This window comes from Sminthopsis crassicaudata, chromosome X, assembly GCF_048593235.1.
Source record: "Sminthopsis crassicaudata isolate SCR6 chromosome X, ASM4859323v1, whole genome shotgun sequence".
Taxonomy (NCBI): Eukaryota; Metazoa; Chordata; class Mammalia; order Dasyuromorphia; family Dasyuridae; genus Sminthopsis; species Sminthopsis crassicaudata.
In genome coordinates this window covers 71,022,454-71,039,153 of record NC_133623.1, presented here as the reverse complement: position 1 = coordinate 71,039,153, position 16,700 = coordinate 71,022,454, and the positions used below count along the sequence as shown (strand labels likewise).

General features: G+C 44.5%; 1 protein-coding gene across 1 annotated transcript in view; it reads right to left on the bottom strand.

Moving 5' to 3' along the window:
* The window catches only part of FRMPD3 (FERM and PDZ domain containing 3), a 103,734-nt gene that overhangs the window by 25,163 nt on the left and 61,871 nt on the right, over positions 1-16,700 (bottom strand). The window contains exons 4-10 of the mRNA XM_074278394.1: positions 16,306-16,411; positions 15,991-16,098; positions 10,325-10,456; positions 6,111-6,230; positions 3,702-3,838; positions 1,090-1,216; positions 457-546 (exon numbers count right to left, since the gene is read on the bottom strand). Of these exons, the coding sequence (XP_074134495.1) occupies positions 457-546; positions 1,090-1,216; positions 3,702-3,838; positions 6,111-6,230; positions 10,325-10,456; positions 15,991-16,095 (711 nt within the window). The 5' untranslated portion in view covers positions 16,096-16,098; positions 16,306-16,411. The remainder of the gene's footprint in view (positions 1-456; positions 547-1,089; positions 1,217-3,701; positions 3,839-6,110; positions 6,231-10,324; positions 10,457-15,990; positions 16,099-16,305; positions 16,412-16,700) is intronic.

Here is a 16,700-nt window from a genome sequence, read left to right as displayed (position 1 = left end):
GGACACCTTGAATCGGGACTGACTGAGGGTAGCCTAGCACAGGAGATGCTTTGGGGGGCAAGGGATCGGATCAGTAGCCACTTGCTTAGGCATTCATAGGGCCACGCCCTTGGGAAAGGTCACTTCAGCTAAGTGGCATTGAAGGCTTCCTAGACCTACCGAGGCCTAGCTCTATGTTGCTCCCTTTTCCTATATGTTGTCATCAGCTTCCTGTCAACACCTCGCTCAATGGTCTCTAACCAGCACGCTCTGGGAACGTGGCAAGCTCCCAAGCCCGGCGTGCCAGATGAAACAGAACGTAGTATGACATCAGCTAGCCGGGGCTCCGTCCTTAGGGGGCCGCCCCGGACTTGTTGGGCCTGGACGGAGGCACCCAGAACGCGGGAGGGAAAATCCCTTCTGCCATCTCCCCCGGCACACCCCCCCCCGCCACCCCTAACCTCGCCCCCCACTCACCAGGCCCACAGTGTTGAACAGGACGCCTGTGAAGGTGGGAAGTTCGTTCAGAATCCGAAGATATTGAAGCTTTGCCTGCATCTGGGAACCCTACAGAATAACAAGCCCCGTGACTGCTGGGCCTCGGGAGAGAGGAGGTTAATGTGGGATGGGCGAAGTAAAGACTCGCCCAAGTGGGGCGCCAGGCTCCAAAGCAGAGAGTGACATCGGCCAAGTCTCTTCGGCCCCTTGACGCCCCATTCTCCCGCCTCTCTATCTCCTAGTGCCCAGTGCTTTCCGGATGGCCAGAATATCCCGGTCAGGCCTGCCCGCCCCAAGGGCCACGGCTAGCCAACAGACACACTTATTCGTATTCCGGGCTCTCTGCCTCCAACCCAGCTCCTCTCCCCATATGCCTCAGGTGAAGGGCCACTTTCCTGCAGTTGTCCAGGCCCTATGGGGCTTCTCTTTGTGCCAAGACCGCCGAAGGAATGGGTATTCCCTTTGCTTCAGGGGCCTGGCTTTTTGGAGTGACTGTGCAAAACGAATGTGTCTCCTGAAGGAAATGCACCCAGGGAAGTAGCATCCCTAAGTCCACCTCCAAAGCCACACCTGGCAGCCCAGAGGCCTTGGAGGCCAGCCTGCCCTGGGTACCTTGGTGCCGCTGGGGGGATGGGCTTGATGTGCCTTCAGTTGCTGGGAGAGTGATTTCCGAAGGTTTTTCTCTTTGATGCTCTGTAGGAGGGAGGGAGGAAGAAAGGGTTCCAGGCCCCACTCCTTCCTAAAAGCAGAAAAGGAGGAAAACAATGAGACGGAAAAAGGAGAGAGACGGAGACAGACAGAGAAAAAGACAGAGGGGGAAAAACAGACAAAAAGAGACAGAGCCAGAGACAGAAAAAGACAGAGAGACAAAAAATAGACACAGAAACAGAGAAAAAGGAGAGCCAGAGACAGAAAGAGACAAAGAAATAGAGCCAGAGAGACACAGAGAGAAGCTAGATGGGCAGGAAGGAGGAATAGAAGGTCCTAGCTCTAGAGCTGAAAGGATCTTCAGAAGCCATCTCATCCATCCTTCTGCATTTTACTGATGCCCAGGAAAGTGAAAGGACTTGGAAGGAAAGTTACACACACCTAATCCAATCTCATTTTCCAGATGGGGAAACTGAGGCCCCATGAGGGAAATCACATTTTAAGATCATTACTCTAGAGCTGATGGGGACCTCAGAGATCATCTGGTCCAACCCTTCATCTTACAGAAGGGGGAACTGATGTCTTGAAGATCACCCAGGTTAAAAAAAAGTAGGATGAGAGCCTTGGGGAGAAGGCTTACAAGTAAGACAGACAAGAGAAGCCAGAGGGCACAGAGGGAGAAGGAAGGCCATGTTCCAAGGCCCAGGGCTGGGCTGCAGATGACATCAGCATAGAACCTTCGCCACTACCCCTGTTCCCTCAACTCTCCTCCTGACTCTGAGCATTTAGTGTCGGTGGCCCTTGCTGGAGAGGCACTTTACATTAGTAATAATGACAATAATGACCCCTTGTGTGGCTAGAGCACTCTGTGGTTTATAAGACTTGGTCATCTTCCAGCCATGAGACTGACAACAATCCCTTGTGGGAGGGAAGGGTTTGGGTGTGAGGAAACTCCTTTTACAAAGAATGATTAAACCTAGATTAGAACCCTATGAATTCAGGGAGTTACCTGGGCCGCTGAGCTTAAATTAGCTGCTGGGGCAAGGCCGGTGTGTCACCAGGAGGGTCTTTTGACTCTCAAGAAGGCCAGCCACTAATCTGCATTTTATGATTATGTGCCTTTTTCAAATGAAGAAACCTAAGTGATGTTATGAAGTGATCTGTTCAAGATCTCGTGGCCGGAGAAGTTGGGTACAGCCACTCCCTCACTGAGGCCCCGTGAAATGAGGGGATATGCCGAGGTCATTCAAACTCAGAGCCTGTGACTTCTTGCACAGGGTCTGTCTGTCGGTCAGTGGTGAAGCAGTGATGGATAGAGCTCCACTCAAGCTCTGGAAGTTTCCTTCCTGCTTTTTGGTCGCAGTCATGCTACTTCCTGTTTACTGAGACTGGAAGCTCTTTGTTGGGAGTGAGGGAGGGGGCGATAAAGAAGAGTTGATGGCAGAGGAGCCCCAGGAAGGGAGAAGCCTCTGAAGATGGGCCACCGGGCCATCCCACCTACAGTCTTACCCACAGTTCCACACACTTCTTGTCCTTGGCCCTAGCAAATAGTGGGATCCCCCTGGCAGGACAGGGGAGGAAGTCCGCCACCACCCACCATTTCCCAGAAATCACGCCTACTGAGAGATGGGGCAACAAATTGTGGTACATGAAGGCAATGAATGAATGAATGTCGTGAATGAATGAATGAACAAATGAATGGATGAAAAAGCGTTTATTAAACACTTATGCGTTGAGCATTGGGCCAAGCACTGGGGATACAGATAGAAGAACCAGGACAATCTGCTCTCAAGGAGCTCACAATCTAACAGGGGGAGACATGGCATATCAGAGTTCAGCTGCAGGGTGGGTGGAAAGGTCTGGAGGCCCTAATGCAGCAACAGGGCAGGTGACAAGGTCCGGGGCTTCCTTTAGGGGTGCATCAGCAGGTCACATGGCGAATGACAAGGCCTGGAAGTCCTCCATGTCACTGAAAGGATTGTAGTTGATGTCTCCCAGCTTAGCCATGTAGCCAGGAATGGAGTCTGGTTGCCCTGGCACCAGGGGACGGGGAAAGGGACCCTGACGGTGGCTGGATGGAATATTACCATGCCCAAAGGAAAATAAATAGAGGGAATTGTGAAAAAAAGGGAGGAAGGAAGCAAGACCCAGGATGATTAAAATAATGTAGAAAAATAGAAAAACAACAGCAAATCAGTAGTACCGAAACACTGTTAATAGAGAAACTTGGCAAAGGAGTTGAGAAGAAAGCATCTCCCTCCTTTCTGGCTAAAAGTGGAGGACTGTGGGATACTGGGAACATTGTATTTATTGTTGCCATTGTTTCCACTAAATTGTTTTGCTGTGTTTTTTTTCCTTTGCTACAAGATTACTAGGTGGGGGGGGGGTGATGATGGTGGTGAGGGCACAGGAAATGAAGGCAATGTGAAAGAAAGTCTGCCCAAGTTGACCTAGTTTCTTTCAGTCATCCTACCCGATGGTCTACTCTCTTGAGAGCTGTTTTCCTAATTCCTGCTTGATCTTAAACAACGCCCCATCCCCCCCCAACTCCCTGAAGACCTGTCCGGACAACTCACTCCACGTTCTTGAGGGAGAACTTCTGGCTGGGACGCGCGGCAGAGACGGTGATGTAAATGTGGAGTGCGGCAAGGCCTAAGAGCATCTCGGGCTTGGGGTCCATTCCAAAGCGTTCTCGGATGACGTCATTTCGGCTCTGGGAGAGAGGTCAAGATGGTCGTTAAGTCAAGCCCTTGCCCAGCAAGGGCCCAACCCTGTTCCTCTACCCCCGCCCCCCAAAGCCTAACAACCTCCAGTGGAAACAATTCCAAACTATTCCCCTTCCCAGCCTACCTAGCGTAAAGGCTGCTTGCTCAGAGTCAAGTTAAGGCAGCAAGTTGTTATTAAAGTATATACAGTATAAAGTATTAAAGTATTAGAAATGAAAAAGGGCTAGCCTTGGAGGAAATCTATTGTGATGTCAAATTGTGGCCCAGTGGTCAAGGCCACTGTTTCTGTTATAAACGTTTCCTTTTACCCATCATTCCAGCAAGCCTAGCCGGTCTCCTCCCTCCCATTTCCACCCATGCATCTCCTAGTAGAAGGAGCCCTTATCTCATCTGGCAGCTAATAGGATACTCTGACCTCATCTCCCTCTCCTACTCAGCATTCAGTTCCCATGGCTGTGGCCCGCAGAGATTATCACCAAAGGCAGCCTGGAAGCTCCCTCTCCACCTTCAGCTCTTCTCCTCCTCCTCCTCATCGCAACCTTTTTGCCTTTCATGCCACTTCGTGAGCTCCAAAGGTATATATACCTTCTTTCTACTCTTACTTTAGAATCCATTGCTCAGAGAAGAGGCTGGCCATGGGCTGTCCTGTCGCCATGACTGCCCTTTCAGGCCAGGGCCACTGGGCCCCCTGAAGGAAAAGGCCTTAGGAGACGTCACTCTTGGAGCCTTAAAGCCCACACTGACGACATCTTGTCCCTTCCTAGATGGCCAGTTTTCTTATCTGGGGAAATGGAGGCCCTCTTTCTGACCATCTGCCAATATCCCTATTTTCCCGGGAACTGTGCTAACTACCCATCCCCCCAGCCCTATTTCTCAGTCTTGACCTCTTGAGAGGGAAAAGAAACCCTTGCCAAAAAGCCTTGACCCAGAGTCTGGTCTGTGGAGAATAGAGAGGGGGGCAGGGACCACCCTTCTTCCCCAACCTGAAGGGCCCACGGCTGCCCATTTTAACAAAGGCAAGGCCAACACAAAGCCAGTTGGAGGCCTATTTGCTACCAAGCCCTCCTCTTCTCGTAGACCGTAAGAAAGGGGGCACTGTTTCATTTTTGTCTGGTAGCTTGGCATGGAGGGACCTGCAGCAGAAGTTTGTCAAATGAGCTGCTGTCCAGCTTAGTTCCTGCTTTTTGCTCAGGTGACAATGGGGCCGGGAGGGCAGCAAAAGGCCCGTCTTGAAAGATAAAGCTCGAGTGGGACAGAATTGAAACCTCTGGGACTTGTACCTCTGTGCCCAAATCCCCCACATGGGCCTAGGAGGCCATCTTGGAAACCTAAAGAAATTGGCTCAGGAAAAGGAAAGAAGGAAGCAGAGGGGAAGTTGCTGCCAAATGGCCAAGACCGTGACTTTGAGAAGTGCTGCACAACAGAGACAACTTCTGGTTAGGGCGGCTTTGGGGCTTTGTTGTGGTCTGGATCTATGGTTTTGTGGGCACAGGAAACTCCTGGACAGCGAGCTCCCTCTCCCACTGCAGGTTAATATCTCCTTTGCAACTTAAGAGTCTTAGAGCCCATAGCAAGAGAGAATAAGGGGCTTACCCAGGGTCCCAGAGCCATTTGGGGGAACTTGAATCTAGGGCTTCCTGACTTTTAGTCCATAAATGTATGCAATCAAGGATTGGCCAGGCAAGACTGCGTGTGACGATGTGCGCAGGAGGAAATGGGGCGGCCTGGGAGACGGCAACATTTATGATAATCCAAGGGAGAAAGTGGCTTTGGTTATAGGAGAAACTCCATTGAGCATATCTGAGCAATAGATTTCTTTTTCTTTTGTCCTATTTCATTTCTAATATAATGAAAATAACGCGGTGCCTTAAATTAAGACTAGGGATACCATGTAGAACCAGAATATCCAAGGTGGGATACTGAGACACTTCAGGGCCACTGAAAGCACTCCCTGCACCTTGGAAACCAATCTGTAATCCCTGTCCCAATGACCCTGAGTCAGAGGCAGGAGAATGCCAAGGGCAGCTTTCCTCCCCCAGGGGCTGGTTCTGATTCCCCTTCCTTTCTGCCAGGCAGCCCGGGCACCGGCAGCTCCCTCCTCCCGGACTGAAGCGGCTCCTTCTGCCCCACTGAGAGCCCGGAGGAGAAGCTTGAGAGGGCCAGCCCTAACTGTCCGATGTGCGGTTCTGCCTGCCTGCTTACGTACATGTGTTTACTCTGCTTGTGGCCCTTGCCAGGACCCCAGACTACTTCTCTTACCTGAATGTACAGATACTCAAAGGCAGCAGGATCTTGGCGCAAGAGCTCCACAGGGTCTTTGGGGAAGAAGCTCACCCGGAAGAGGCATCTCATACCTTGGTAGTGTGTCCGCTGAACCACCTGAGCAAAAGGGTGAGGAGGAGGCAGGAGTCAGTAAAAAACCAGCAGAACAGCCGGGGGGGGGGCCTTGCCATGCTGTTTTTCTAGCTCCTTGGGGGTCTCAGGGAGGGCTGCCCTGGAACCGCTTGAGACGGGATTGTGGGAACCATCAAGAACCAGCTCATTCTCATGGTGTCAAGTTTGTAGTACGAGCATTGACACCTTAGAAATCGGTGAATGCTACAAATCAGGGTTTGATTTATTCGGATTGTATGGACTTAAGAAAGCGCCAAGAAAATGCTACTGATGTCGATGAAACAGAAAAGCGTGTCCTGCATCCATTTGTTGAGCTGCTTGAGCACATCTTTGCCAGCACATCACCAGTCAGGTCTGAGGCACACCCAGGAGAAAGGAAGAACAAGCGGGGGAGCAGCTAGGTCAAAGAATCCCAGATCCAGAGCTAGGCTGGCTGGGGAGACCAAGGATCTGGGTTCGAATCCTGTCTCCGCCAAATTCTATCTGTGGTCCACGTTCTCCAAAGGAACCAGGTGACTCCAGTGAGAGAACTGGGTAAATAAAAAGACTGAGTTTGTGAGAAGAAGTTAAAATAAGCAAACGATTGGCTACCTTCCCTTCTACCTTCAATTTCTTTAGGAGCTGACTACACCATCTTGGCCTGTTGGTCAAGGTACGGAGTTGGTATCTTGGCTCTGGATAGTATTGGTTTTGTACCAGTTGGAGAGTAGAGAAGAGGGGACAGAGTTGGCTGTGGTCAGGCTAAAGAAAACCGGAGCTCCTTAGCAGAAAGCTGCCTTTGGGCGTGCTCATAAACTTGTAGCACAAAAGTGTCCTGATGGCACTCTTCCTTAGACAATATGAACTGGCCAATTACAGACTATCTTGGCGGCACCAAGTTTTGACTTGGTGGAAAATATACTGAGTAAAGTCTTTAATTTCTCCTAGACTGGAATAGCTATAGACAGTGTAGCCCCTTTCTGACTTCAATAGGCCTAGAACTGGAAGAGACAAAGGAACGAGGCCGAGGCCATGAGAACCTGGGCTAGCGCTGTAGTGGATGGTGCCGTGAGGCCGTGGTGAGCTCTGAAATCCATTTTATTCACTTTCCTGGGGATTGTCAATCTTCTTTTTCTAGAGGATTGTTGGTGTTTTCCATCAGATTTTATACATGATAAACGCCAGTTAAAACATGGATCAATTTTTTAAAAATTCTACTTGGGGCAGCTAGGTGGCGCAGTGGATAGAGCACCAGCTCTGAAGTCAGGAGGACCTCAGTGCCTCAAACACTTAACTTTCTAGCTATGTGACCCTGGGCAAGTCACTTAATCCCAATTGCCTCAGAGAAAAAAAAATCTATCTCAAAGCCTTGAAAATCTTGCCTAGGAAGGAAAGTAGCAGAGTAGGGATTCAAACTCAGGTCCAGGGACCAAGTCATGGCTGCCGTGATGGTTGAAATCATGTCATACAATGACAGCAGAAGTACACAGCATATGAGAACCTTCTTCTTCACTAGCTAGATCTAAGTTATGGCACATCAGGAAGGATTCCTGGATTTACCTCCTGTGAAGCTATCTTATGGCCTTCTGCGCCATGTCAGAGCTCAAGAATACCTGTTGGACATAAGGGGACCTAATTGAGAGAGCTTATTTTAAATCTCCTCCAGGAAGCAAAAAGCCTCTTAGGGAGGTTGGGCTGCCCACCCCTTGATCTTCATCAGCTGAGAACTAGGGGCTCTCTAGTCCAAATCATTTGTTTACAGATAAGGAAACTGAGGCCCAGAGAGTTTAAGGTCACTTGCTCAAGGTCACAAGGCATAAACCTAGATTACTGATGGAAGGAACTTCAGTAACCTTATCAATAATTTTTGAAAGATCATGGCAAACAGTCATTAAACATTAAATACCTACCATGTGACAGGCACTGTGCTAAGTGCTGAAAGAGGCCAAAAGAAGGCTAGGGAAATAAGCTGGTGAGCTTTCCATAGACTGGAAAAATCCTACAATAAATCCTAAAGGGACACCTGGTGATCATCTACAAAAAGAAATGGTATGGGACAGAATGGATCATTAAGAGCCATTCCCTTAAAGACCAGATTTTAGAGACGAAATGAAATTTCATCTGAAATTGATGTAACAGTTGACCCAGTGATCCCAATATCAGACATATGTCTACAAGAAGGTCCCATATATTTCCAAATATTCACAGCAACCCTTTCGGAGTGGTAAAAAGCTAGAAACTAATAGAGCACTCAATTTCAGAAATGCTGGACCTGAATGTCATAAGCTACTACGCAGTAAGAAATGGCTACTCCAAGGGGTTCAGAGAATCATGGAAAGATTTTATGATCTGATGCAAACCAGAAGAACAAGTTTAATGACCACGGGCACATAAATGAAAAGGATCACAGAAAGGAAGAATATCAATTCTTTAATAACTGTAATAACAATACAATCTCGATTTCAGAGAACATAGAATAAAACATTCCCCCTTAGTTCTTGGTAGAGAGATGGGAAACCATGAAGGTAGAAAGATGCATCTTTAGTCAGATATGGCTGTATCTCTTGTTTTTGCTTAATGGTTGCTCTTTGTTTTAAGAGAGGAATCGATTACAACTGAAATGACTGATGTCAAAGCAAAAGGCATCCATGAAGCTTACTGAAAAACACTTCCAAAGCTAGGACGGGGGATAACTAACATGTCAGGTGATGTCTTTGAAATCATCAAACTGAATAATAATAATCACTGAATCAAACCCAAAATATGGCATTCAACTGAGATAAATGCAAAGTCTTATACTTAGAGTCAAAAAGATGAACTTCCCATGTGTAAACAGTCAGAGGAGATATGGGCTAAATCAAAGCTTCTTAAACTGTGAGTTGTGACCCCATATGGGGTGTCATAACGGAATGTGGGGGTTGCAAATTGTGATTTATGATCAGTACATCTATACTTATATACTCAGGATCATATAAAAATTGCTCCGATGAAAAGGGATCTCAAGTAGAAAAAGTTTAAGAAATCCTGGACTACATAGCGAGTCACACAGAAAAAGTCTAGCGGGCCATAACCTCAATAAGAATCAACAGGAAGGATGTTGAGAAGCTTGAAAGTATCCAGAGGTAGACAGGAAAGGATGGTGAAGAGCTATTACAGGACAAGATGAAGAAACAGAAGATATTTCAGCATGGAGAAAAGAAAGCTTACTTAGCTGGGAGGAGCTTACTTATCTGAAGGGGAGGAGAGATTAGACTTAATCTGGTTAGCCCCAGAGTGCATAGAACAGTGGCAGTAATTTGCTAAGAGAGGCTAATTTAGGAATGATCTCAACAATTCTGAATTCAAAGGAATAGAATGAGGATAAGAGGTTATTGAACCACCTTTTGGTGGGCTCAAAGTAAAGGCTGGAGGACCACCGGGATGAATGAAAAAAGCTCTTGTCAAGCACTAATTGTGTGCCAAGAATTGTGCCAAGTTTTGGGGCTAACATGGCTCCAGAGTATATGGGAAGGCCCCATGATGCTTAGGATATGGCAGCAAAGTAGATGGTAATGTTTCTTCTCCGATATCATTTTTACTTGTTACCAATGTTGTGGAAGGGACTTCTGTACAACTCTAAGCTGAACTGGTGTCAAATTCAAATAGCAAATCCTAGAAAAACATCCCTGCAGCCACATGTTGACTTAGAAAACTACATATTGACATTATCTATGTTCATTTATTTTATTAAATAATTTCCAATTCTATTTTAATCTGGCTGTTGCCTGAGGGTGAAGTATTTGTCACCTCTGCACTAGATAGTTTCTGAGCTTTTATCCAACCGAGAGATTTTTTTTTTCATTCTAAATATCATAAGACTGCTGAGGGAATTTCATAGAGAAATTCATAAGAGAAATCCCAGCCTTTCCTAACTGGTTCCCTAGGTGATCCACACCCACCCTAAACCTCTACCCAAAATGGGATCTGAATTTCTATAGTCTTCTAAGATGGGCTACTCAATGGAGCTATAGGGACAAGGTTCCAAGCCTGGCTAACCTCCTCAGGCCCCCTTTTGCTGGAGGGCAAAATATAAAATACAAACCACAAGAGAAGTCACTTACATGGGCCAGGGGCTGCTTGTCTTGAAGCAGCAGGAACTTGTGGCTCTCTTCCGGGCTTGCGTACTCCAGGACGAGAGCAAAGTGTTCGATGTACCTTAGGGAGAGGCGGTCTTGTAATGTCACCATCACATCCTGAGGAAGAGGACATAAAGGACTGAGGGGTTGATTTTTACTCACTCTGTTATGCTAATAAATTCTGAAAGGGGCAAGGGGCAAGGGGCAAGGGGCAAGGGGAAAGGGGAAAAGGGGCAAGGGGAAAAAGGGGAAAAGGGGGAAAGGGGGAAAAGGGGAAAAGGGGCAAGGGGCAAGGGGAAAAAGGGGAAAAGGGGGAAAAGGGGCAAGGGGCAGGAGGGAGAGAAAGAGGGCAGAAAAGAAAAGCCCCCAAAAAGATACAATCATTTTTAGAGAAATTTCTGTTAGAACAGGCCCCAGGAAGCAGGATCTGGCTAGCTGCTCCTGGCTGTTTGGTTGTGGCAGCTGAGGATTCCGCCCATCACTAAGTGCTCTGAGCTCTAGATAAGCACATAAGCCTAGGGATAGAGCAGTGCTCCGAGGCATGACAAAGGCTAGCTTGGGAAGAGGGTGCCAGACAAAAACAGGAGCTCTGGGCAAGCTAAAGGGCCAAGAGGTGGAACATGTCCTTTGCTGCCCACTGACAGTTGTTCAGTTGACTGAACACTCAGGGTACATGCTGGCAAATATCTCCTATTAGTGGTTGCAGGGCAGGTGCTGCTCAGAATTGCTAAAGGGAATTTCCTCACCGGGAGTTCTCTTAGTCCAAAGACATCACAGGTGCAGACCATTACACAGGTAAATCACAACTGAGTCAATGCTGCTGGAGCTGAGACAGGGGCAGATGAGATTTTCAGCCCATTTAGCACTGGGAACCTAGACAGCCAAGCCAAGCATTGCCAACGAAAGTTACAAGCTTAATGGCTCCCGGGCCATGCTGTCACAGCTCACCCAGGCACCTCTCAGATACAAGTGCCTTGGCAGCTTGTCAAAGTGCCAACGAGCAGCCAACTGGAGCCGCCAACTGGAGCCGCCATGGAGCCAGAGCCAGTCATAGCCAGAGGCCACGCCCTGCAGCCACTGGAGGCAATGGTTAACAGGAGGTTGGGGGAGTGTGCAGAAAGACAACCGAAGGATACGTCCAATGCCATTGAGACCCAAGGGCATATTCACAGGCACCGAGATTGAGAACTTTAGAGCTGGATGGGACCAACCCCCTTGCAGTTTTGTTTTTCAGAGGCAATTGGGGTAAAGTGACTTGCCCAGGATCACACAGCTAGGAAGTGTTAAGTGTCTGAGGCCAGATTATTTGAACTCAGGTCGTCCTCACTTCAGGACTGGTGCTCTATCCACTGCCCCTAACCCCTTGTTTTAACAGAGGAGGAAACTGAGTCCTTATTCAAGGTTCTACATGGGTTTAGTCAACTTCCTCATTTTACAGAGGAAAGAAAATGAAGCAACAGAAACTAAGGAGCTCGGAGACCCCTCCTACTCGATATTAAATACAAACTGAACCCTGACCTTGGGAACGAACTGGTGTCCCTTCAATAAGTCCCTTCAATTGGCCTCTTCTACAGACTGATCCAAGTATTCAATGATGTCACAAAACTGTGGAGGAGGCTCTGTCCCACAACCCTCTGTGTGGGAAAGGCCAGGGACTTGAAACTATAATCACAGATTGGTTCTGTAGCTACTTGTCCCTCCCTTTACTGTTTCCAGAATTAGGCCTAAAGCTCTCTAGATTGCTCTTGGTTCAATCTTTCTATGTTACGAGTTCTAGAGGAACATATATATATATATGGCCTGAAATCCCTTCACTTGTCCCAGGTTTCTCCAGATAGGCAGGACAGCCATAGGTCACAGTGAGGGATGCCACGAAGACTGTCACCCTGTGCCCATCTGGGGCTCTAGGAAGATGTGTGTGTGTTTATGTATGTGTATGTCACCTTGTTTACCAGTATTTATGTATATATGCAAACCAACATTTAGTTTAAAACCTCAAATGAATATTTTAATATTAACAAGAATATAATCTAGATCTTAATATTTAAAATAATTTTTGTATATATAAAAACTAATAATATGAAATATTAGGTTATCTATATTAATGTGTATATTAACATGAGTCAAAAGAATGATACATATACAATGCAAATATGCAGATATTTATGTGTGTGTATATGTGTATATCATCCATGAATCCATATTTATGTATATATACAAACTCATCATTTAATTTAAAACCTAAAATGAATATTTTAATATTAACAATAACATAATCTATATCTGAATATTTAAAATAATTTTCTGTATATATAAAAACTAATGTACACATATGAAATATTAGTTTATATATGTTAATTTGTACACTAATATATGTCAAAAGGATGATACATACATACATTCAAATATGCAGATATTAAGTGTGTGTTTGTATATGTGTATATCATCTGTCAATCCATATTTCTGTATATATATATAAACTAATATTTAATTTAAAATCTCAAATAGATATTTTAATATTGACAATAATAATAAAGTCAATATCTTCATATTTAAAATAGTTTTCTGTGCATTTGAAAGCTAATATACACATATGAAATAGTAATTTCTATATATTGATTTGTACAGTAATAGATGTCAAAAGGATGATACATATACATATGCAAATATGCAGATATTGTGCGTGTGTATATGTATATAATCCATTAATCCATATTTATGCATATATACAAACTCATATTTAATTTAAAACCTAAAATGGATATTTTAATATTAACAATAATAATGTAGTCAATATCTTAATTTTAAAAATAATTTTCTGTGTATATAAAAGCTAATATATACATATGAAATATTAGTTTATATATATTAATTTATACACTAATATATGTCAAAAGAATGATACACAATGCAAATACGTAGATATTGTAGGTGTTTGTGTATGTGTATATTATCCTGTTAATTCATAGTTATGTGTTTATATATGTGTATATATTATATATAATATATATGCATAAATGCATATAATTGTTGTTATTCAGTCATTTCAGTCATGTCCGACCCTTCATGGCTCCATTTGGGGTTTTCTTGGCAGAGATACTGCAATGGTTTGCCATCTCCTTCTCCAGCTCATTTTACAGATGAGGAGCCTGAGGCAAAAAGGGTAAAGTGACTTGGCCAGGGTCACACAGCTAGTACATGTCTGAGGTCAGATTTGAACTTAGAAAGAGGAGTCTTCCTGATTCCAAGCCCAATCCCTACAGCACCACCTAGCTGCCACCATATACACAAACTAATTATTGGTATTATTTGTATATTAATTTCACACACACACACACACACAAATATGGGTCAACAGGATGATACACATAGATACACACACACACATATACATACAAATCTGTGTGTATGTTTGTGTATCATCCTGTTGAAACAAACAAAAAGTTAGATATGTTGGTGTCAATTTCCACATTTGTAAAATGCAGATAAGAACACCTACCTCACACTGTTGATGTGAGAATCAAATAATCATATGTTCAATCATATGTTCAAATAATCATATGTTCAAATAATCATATGTTCAATCATATGTTCAAATAATCATATGTTCAATCATATGTTCAAATAATCATATGTTCAATCATATGTTCAAAGGAAATGGAGGGAAAAGAATACTATTTATAAATACTAAGTGGTAGGCACTGTGCCAAGCACTTTTACAAATATTAACTCATCTGATCCTCACAAAAAACAAACAAACAAACAAAAACACTGGCAGGTAGGTGCCAGTATAATCATCTTTTTACAATTGAGGACACTGAGGCAGACAGAGGTGAAATAATGTGCTCAGGGTCATAAAGCCAGCAAATGTTTCACTAATCTCCTCCTGCCTCCAAGCCCAGCATCCTATACAATGTGCTTTTAAAAACACTTAGGAAAATGCTAACTATATTTATCCCTATCAAATTTCAACTTATTTGATTCAAATCAATTCTCTGGCCTATCGAGATACTTATTGTTGTTGAGATTGTTTTTGGTGCTGAGTCTATCTCTTAACTTTGTGCTCTGCATCACTGGAAAATTGGATAAATATTCTCTATGGAATTAGCTCAGATCCCTGTGGCACTCGCCTGCAGCCTTCTTTCCAAAATGATCTTCACCATCAATGACTACCCTTTGGGTCCCAGATATCCAACCAGCTATACTTTCACTTAATGCCATATATCCCCACCTTGTAAACAGGACTCAAACGATATGTTAAAATCTAGGCAAATTCTATTTATAAGATTCCATTGATTGGTCAAAAAAAAAAAAAAAAAAAGGAAACAAGGATAGTTGGATACAATTCTTCCTTTCCTGTAACTATTTCTCACTCCTTTCTTTATTTTCAGATCCTAACCATTCTTTTAACAAATATTTTCTACAGTTTTGCCAGGTAAAAATCAAACTCACCGGTCTAGTTTGCAGAAGTTAATCCTTCCCTTTTTGAAAATCCAAACAATGAGTATGTATCCTTCTCGGTTCCTGTGGCACCTCTTTTTCTATGTGATCTTTCAAACATCATTGACTGGAGGCCTTTCAGCATGGTGGACACCATTTACCTGCATCTGCACTCTTAAATTCAGCAAAGGCAGCTAGCTTTTCTCTCGTTCTCTTCCTATGTACCCTGGTTTCCAATGTTCTATTAGCCACTTTGAGCTGTTCTTTCTAATCCAAATGTCATTCTCTTTGGCAGAGAAAACAAAATCCAAGTAAGAGCTAGGGATTCTTTCTGCAACCCCCCGGCTATCCCTTTGGAACAACCATCCCTTCTTCTTCTTCTTTTTTTTTCAATTAACAGGCAAATAATTTAATCAACAGACAAACACAATAACAACCATCCCTTCTTCTTCTTCTTCTTTTTTTCAATTAACAGGCAAATAATTTAATCAACAGACAAACACAATAACAACCATCCCTTCTTCTTCTTCTTCTTTTTTTCAATTAACAGGCAAATAATTTAATCAACAGACAAACACAATAACAACCATCCCTTCTTCGTCTTCTTTTTTTCAATCAACAGGCAAATAATTTAATCAACAGACAAACACAATGACAACCATCCCTTCTAATCTGTTACTTTGTCCCAATCCCAACTCTCATTTTAAAAACAAAACCGGGCATAATATAAATCTTAGCTATTATTGTTAATAATAATTATTATTAACATGACCTCTAGACCAAGCATGCTCTGTTGGAAGCAGCTTACTACCCATCCCCTCATTCCAATGTGCCCACACGGCAACAGCATCCTACACCATTCTTTTGTAGGTCGGCTTGGCACAATTTGGAGTTAGAGAACGTGGGCTCAAATCCTAATCTCTGACACTATCAGCATGATCTTGGGCCAGTCCCTTCTCTTCCCTGGGCCTCAGTTTCCCCTCGGTAGAAGGGGGGGGGTAGCTGAGATGGCCTCTGAGCACTCTTCCAGCTTTAGGTCTGGGACATCATGTATCCTTGTACATGCACCCCTCCCATCCCAGACTCCTTGGCCTGGCATGACTAAAGAATGGATGCCCAGAAGCCCACCAGAGTGACCCGCCTCTTTTTCTCTGCAACCCCTCCCCCCAGCCCAGTTGCCTCTAGCTTTAAAACAAAAGGAGAACCCGTACCTTGACAGTCGTTCGGCCATCAAACGTGAAGGACTTGATCTGGCCATTTTCCAAGAATACCTTCAAGACATTGGGGATGAGGAGGAGGGCTTCTTTCTTCAACATGTCCTGGGGAAAAAAAAAGCAGGGAAAGGATAGAGAAAAGTGAGGAGAGGAAGATTTCCAAGGGAGAAATGGGGTTGGGGTGAAAGAAGAGAAAGGAGGAAGAGCAGGATAGAGGCAAGCTAGAGCTGATTGGGGAAAGGGAAGAGCTAAAAAGCTACCATCTTCATTCAAAGGCAACTGCAGCTGATGCTCAATCAAAATGGAACTTACTGGGTCTTTTTTGCTCGCTGTGACCTTCTGAGAATTGGACCTTTACAGGACTGGACCTCCGCTCAGCTTTCTTAGCAGCTGCTAAGATAAAGGCTGATTCCGGAGGCTGAAAAGAGAGCAAGGGATTGGTTAGGTTGTCAATAGCCTTCACGTGCCACAGATGACTTAGAGACAATTCTGTCTTTTAAAATCAATTGGCCGATCAGCAGGTATTTATTGAACACCTCCTACTGGCCCTATGTTAGATTTAAGCGATTTTTGTGTGCTTGGGGAAAACGTGACTTAGCAGAGGTCGGTGGAATAAAAGCATTTGTGTGAGTTGTTTATTGTCATAATACCTACAACCCCAAATAAATCTTCTTCTCTCCTTCCTAGTGTTGTAACAAAAACCCCTT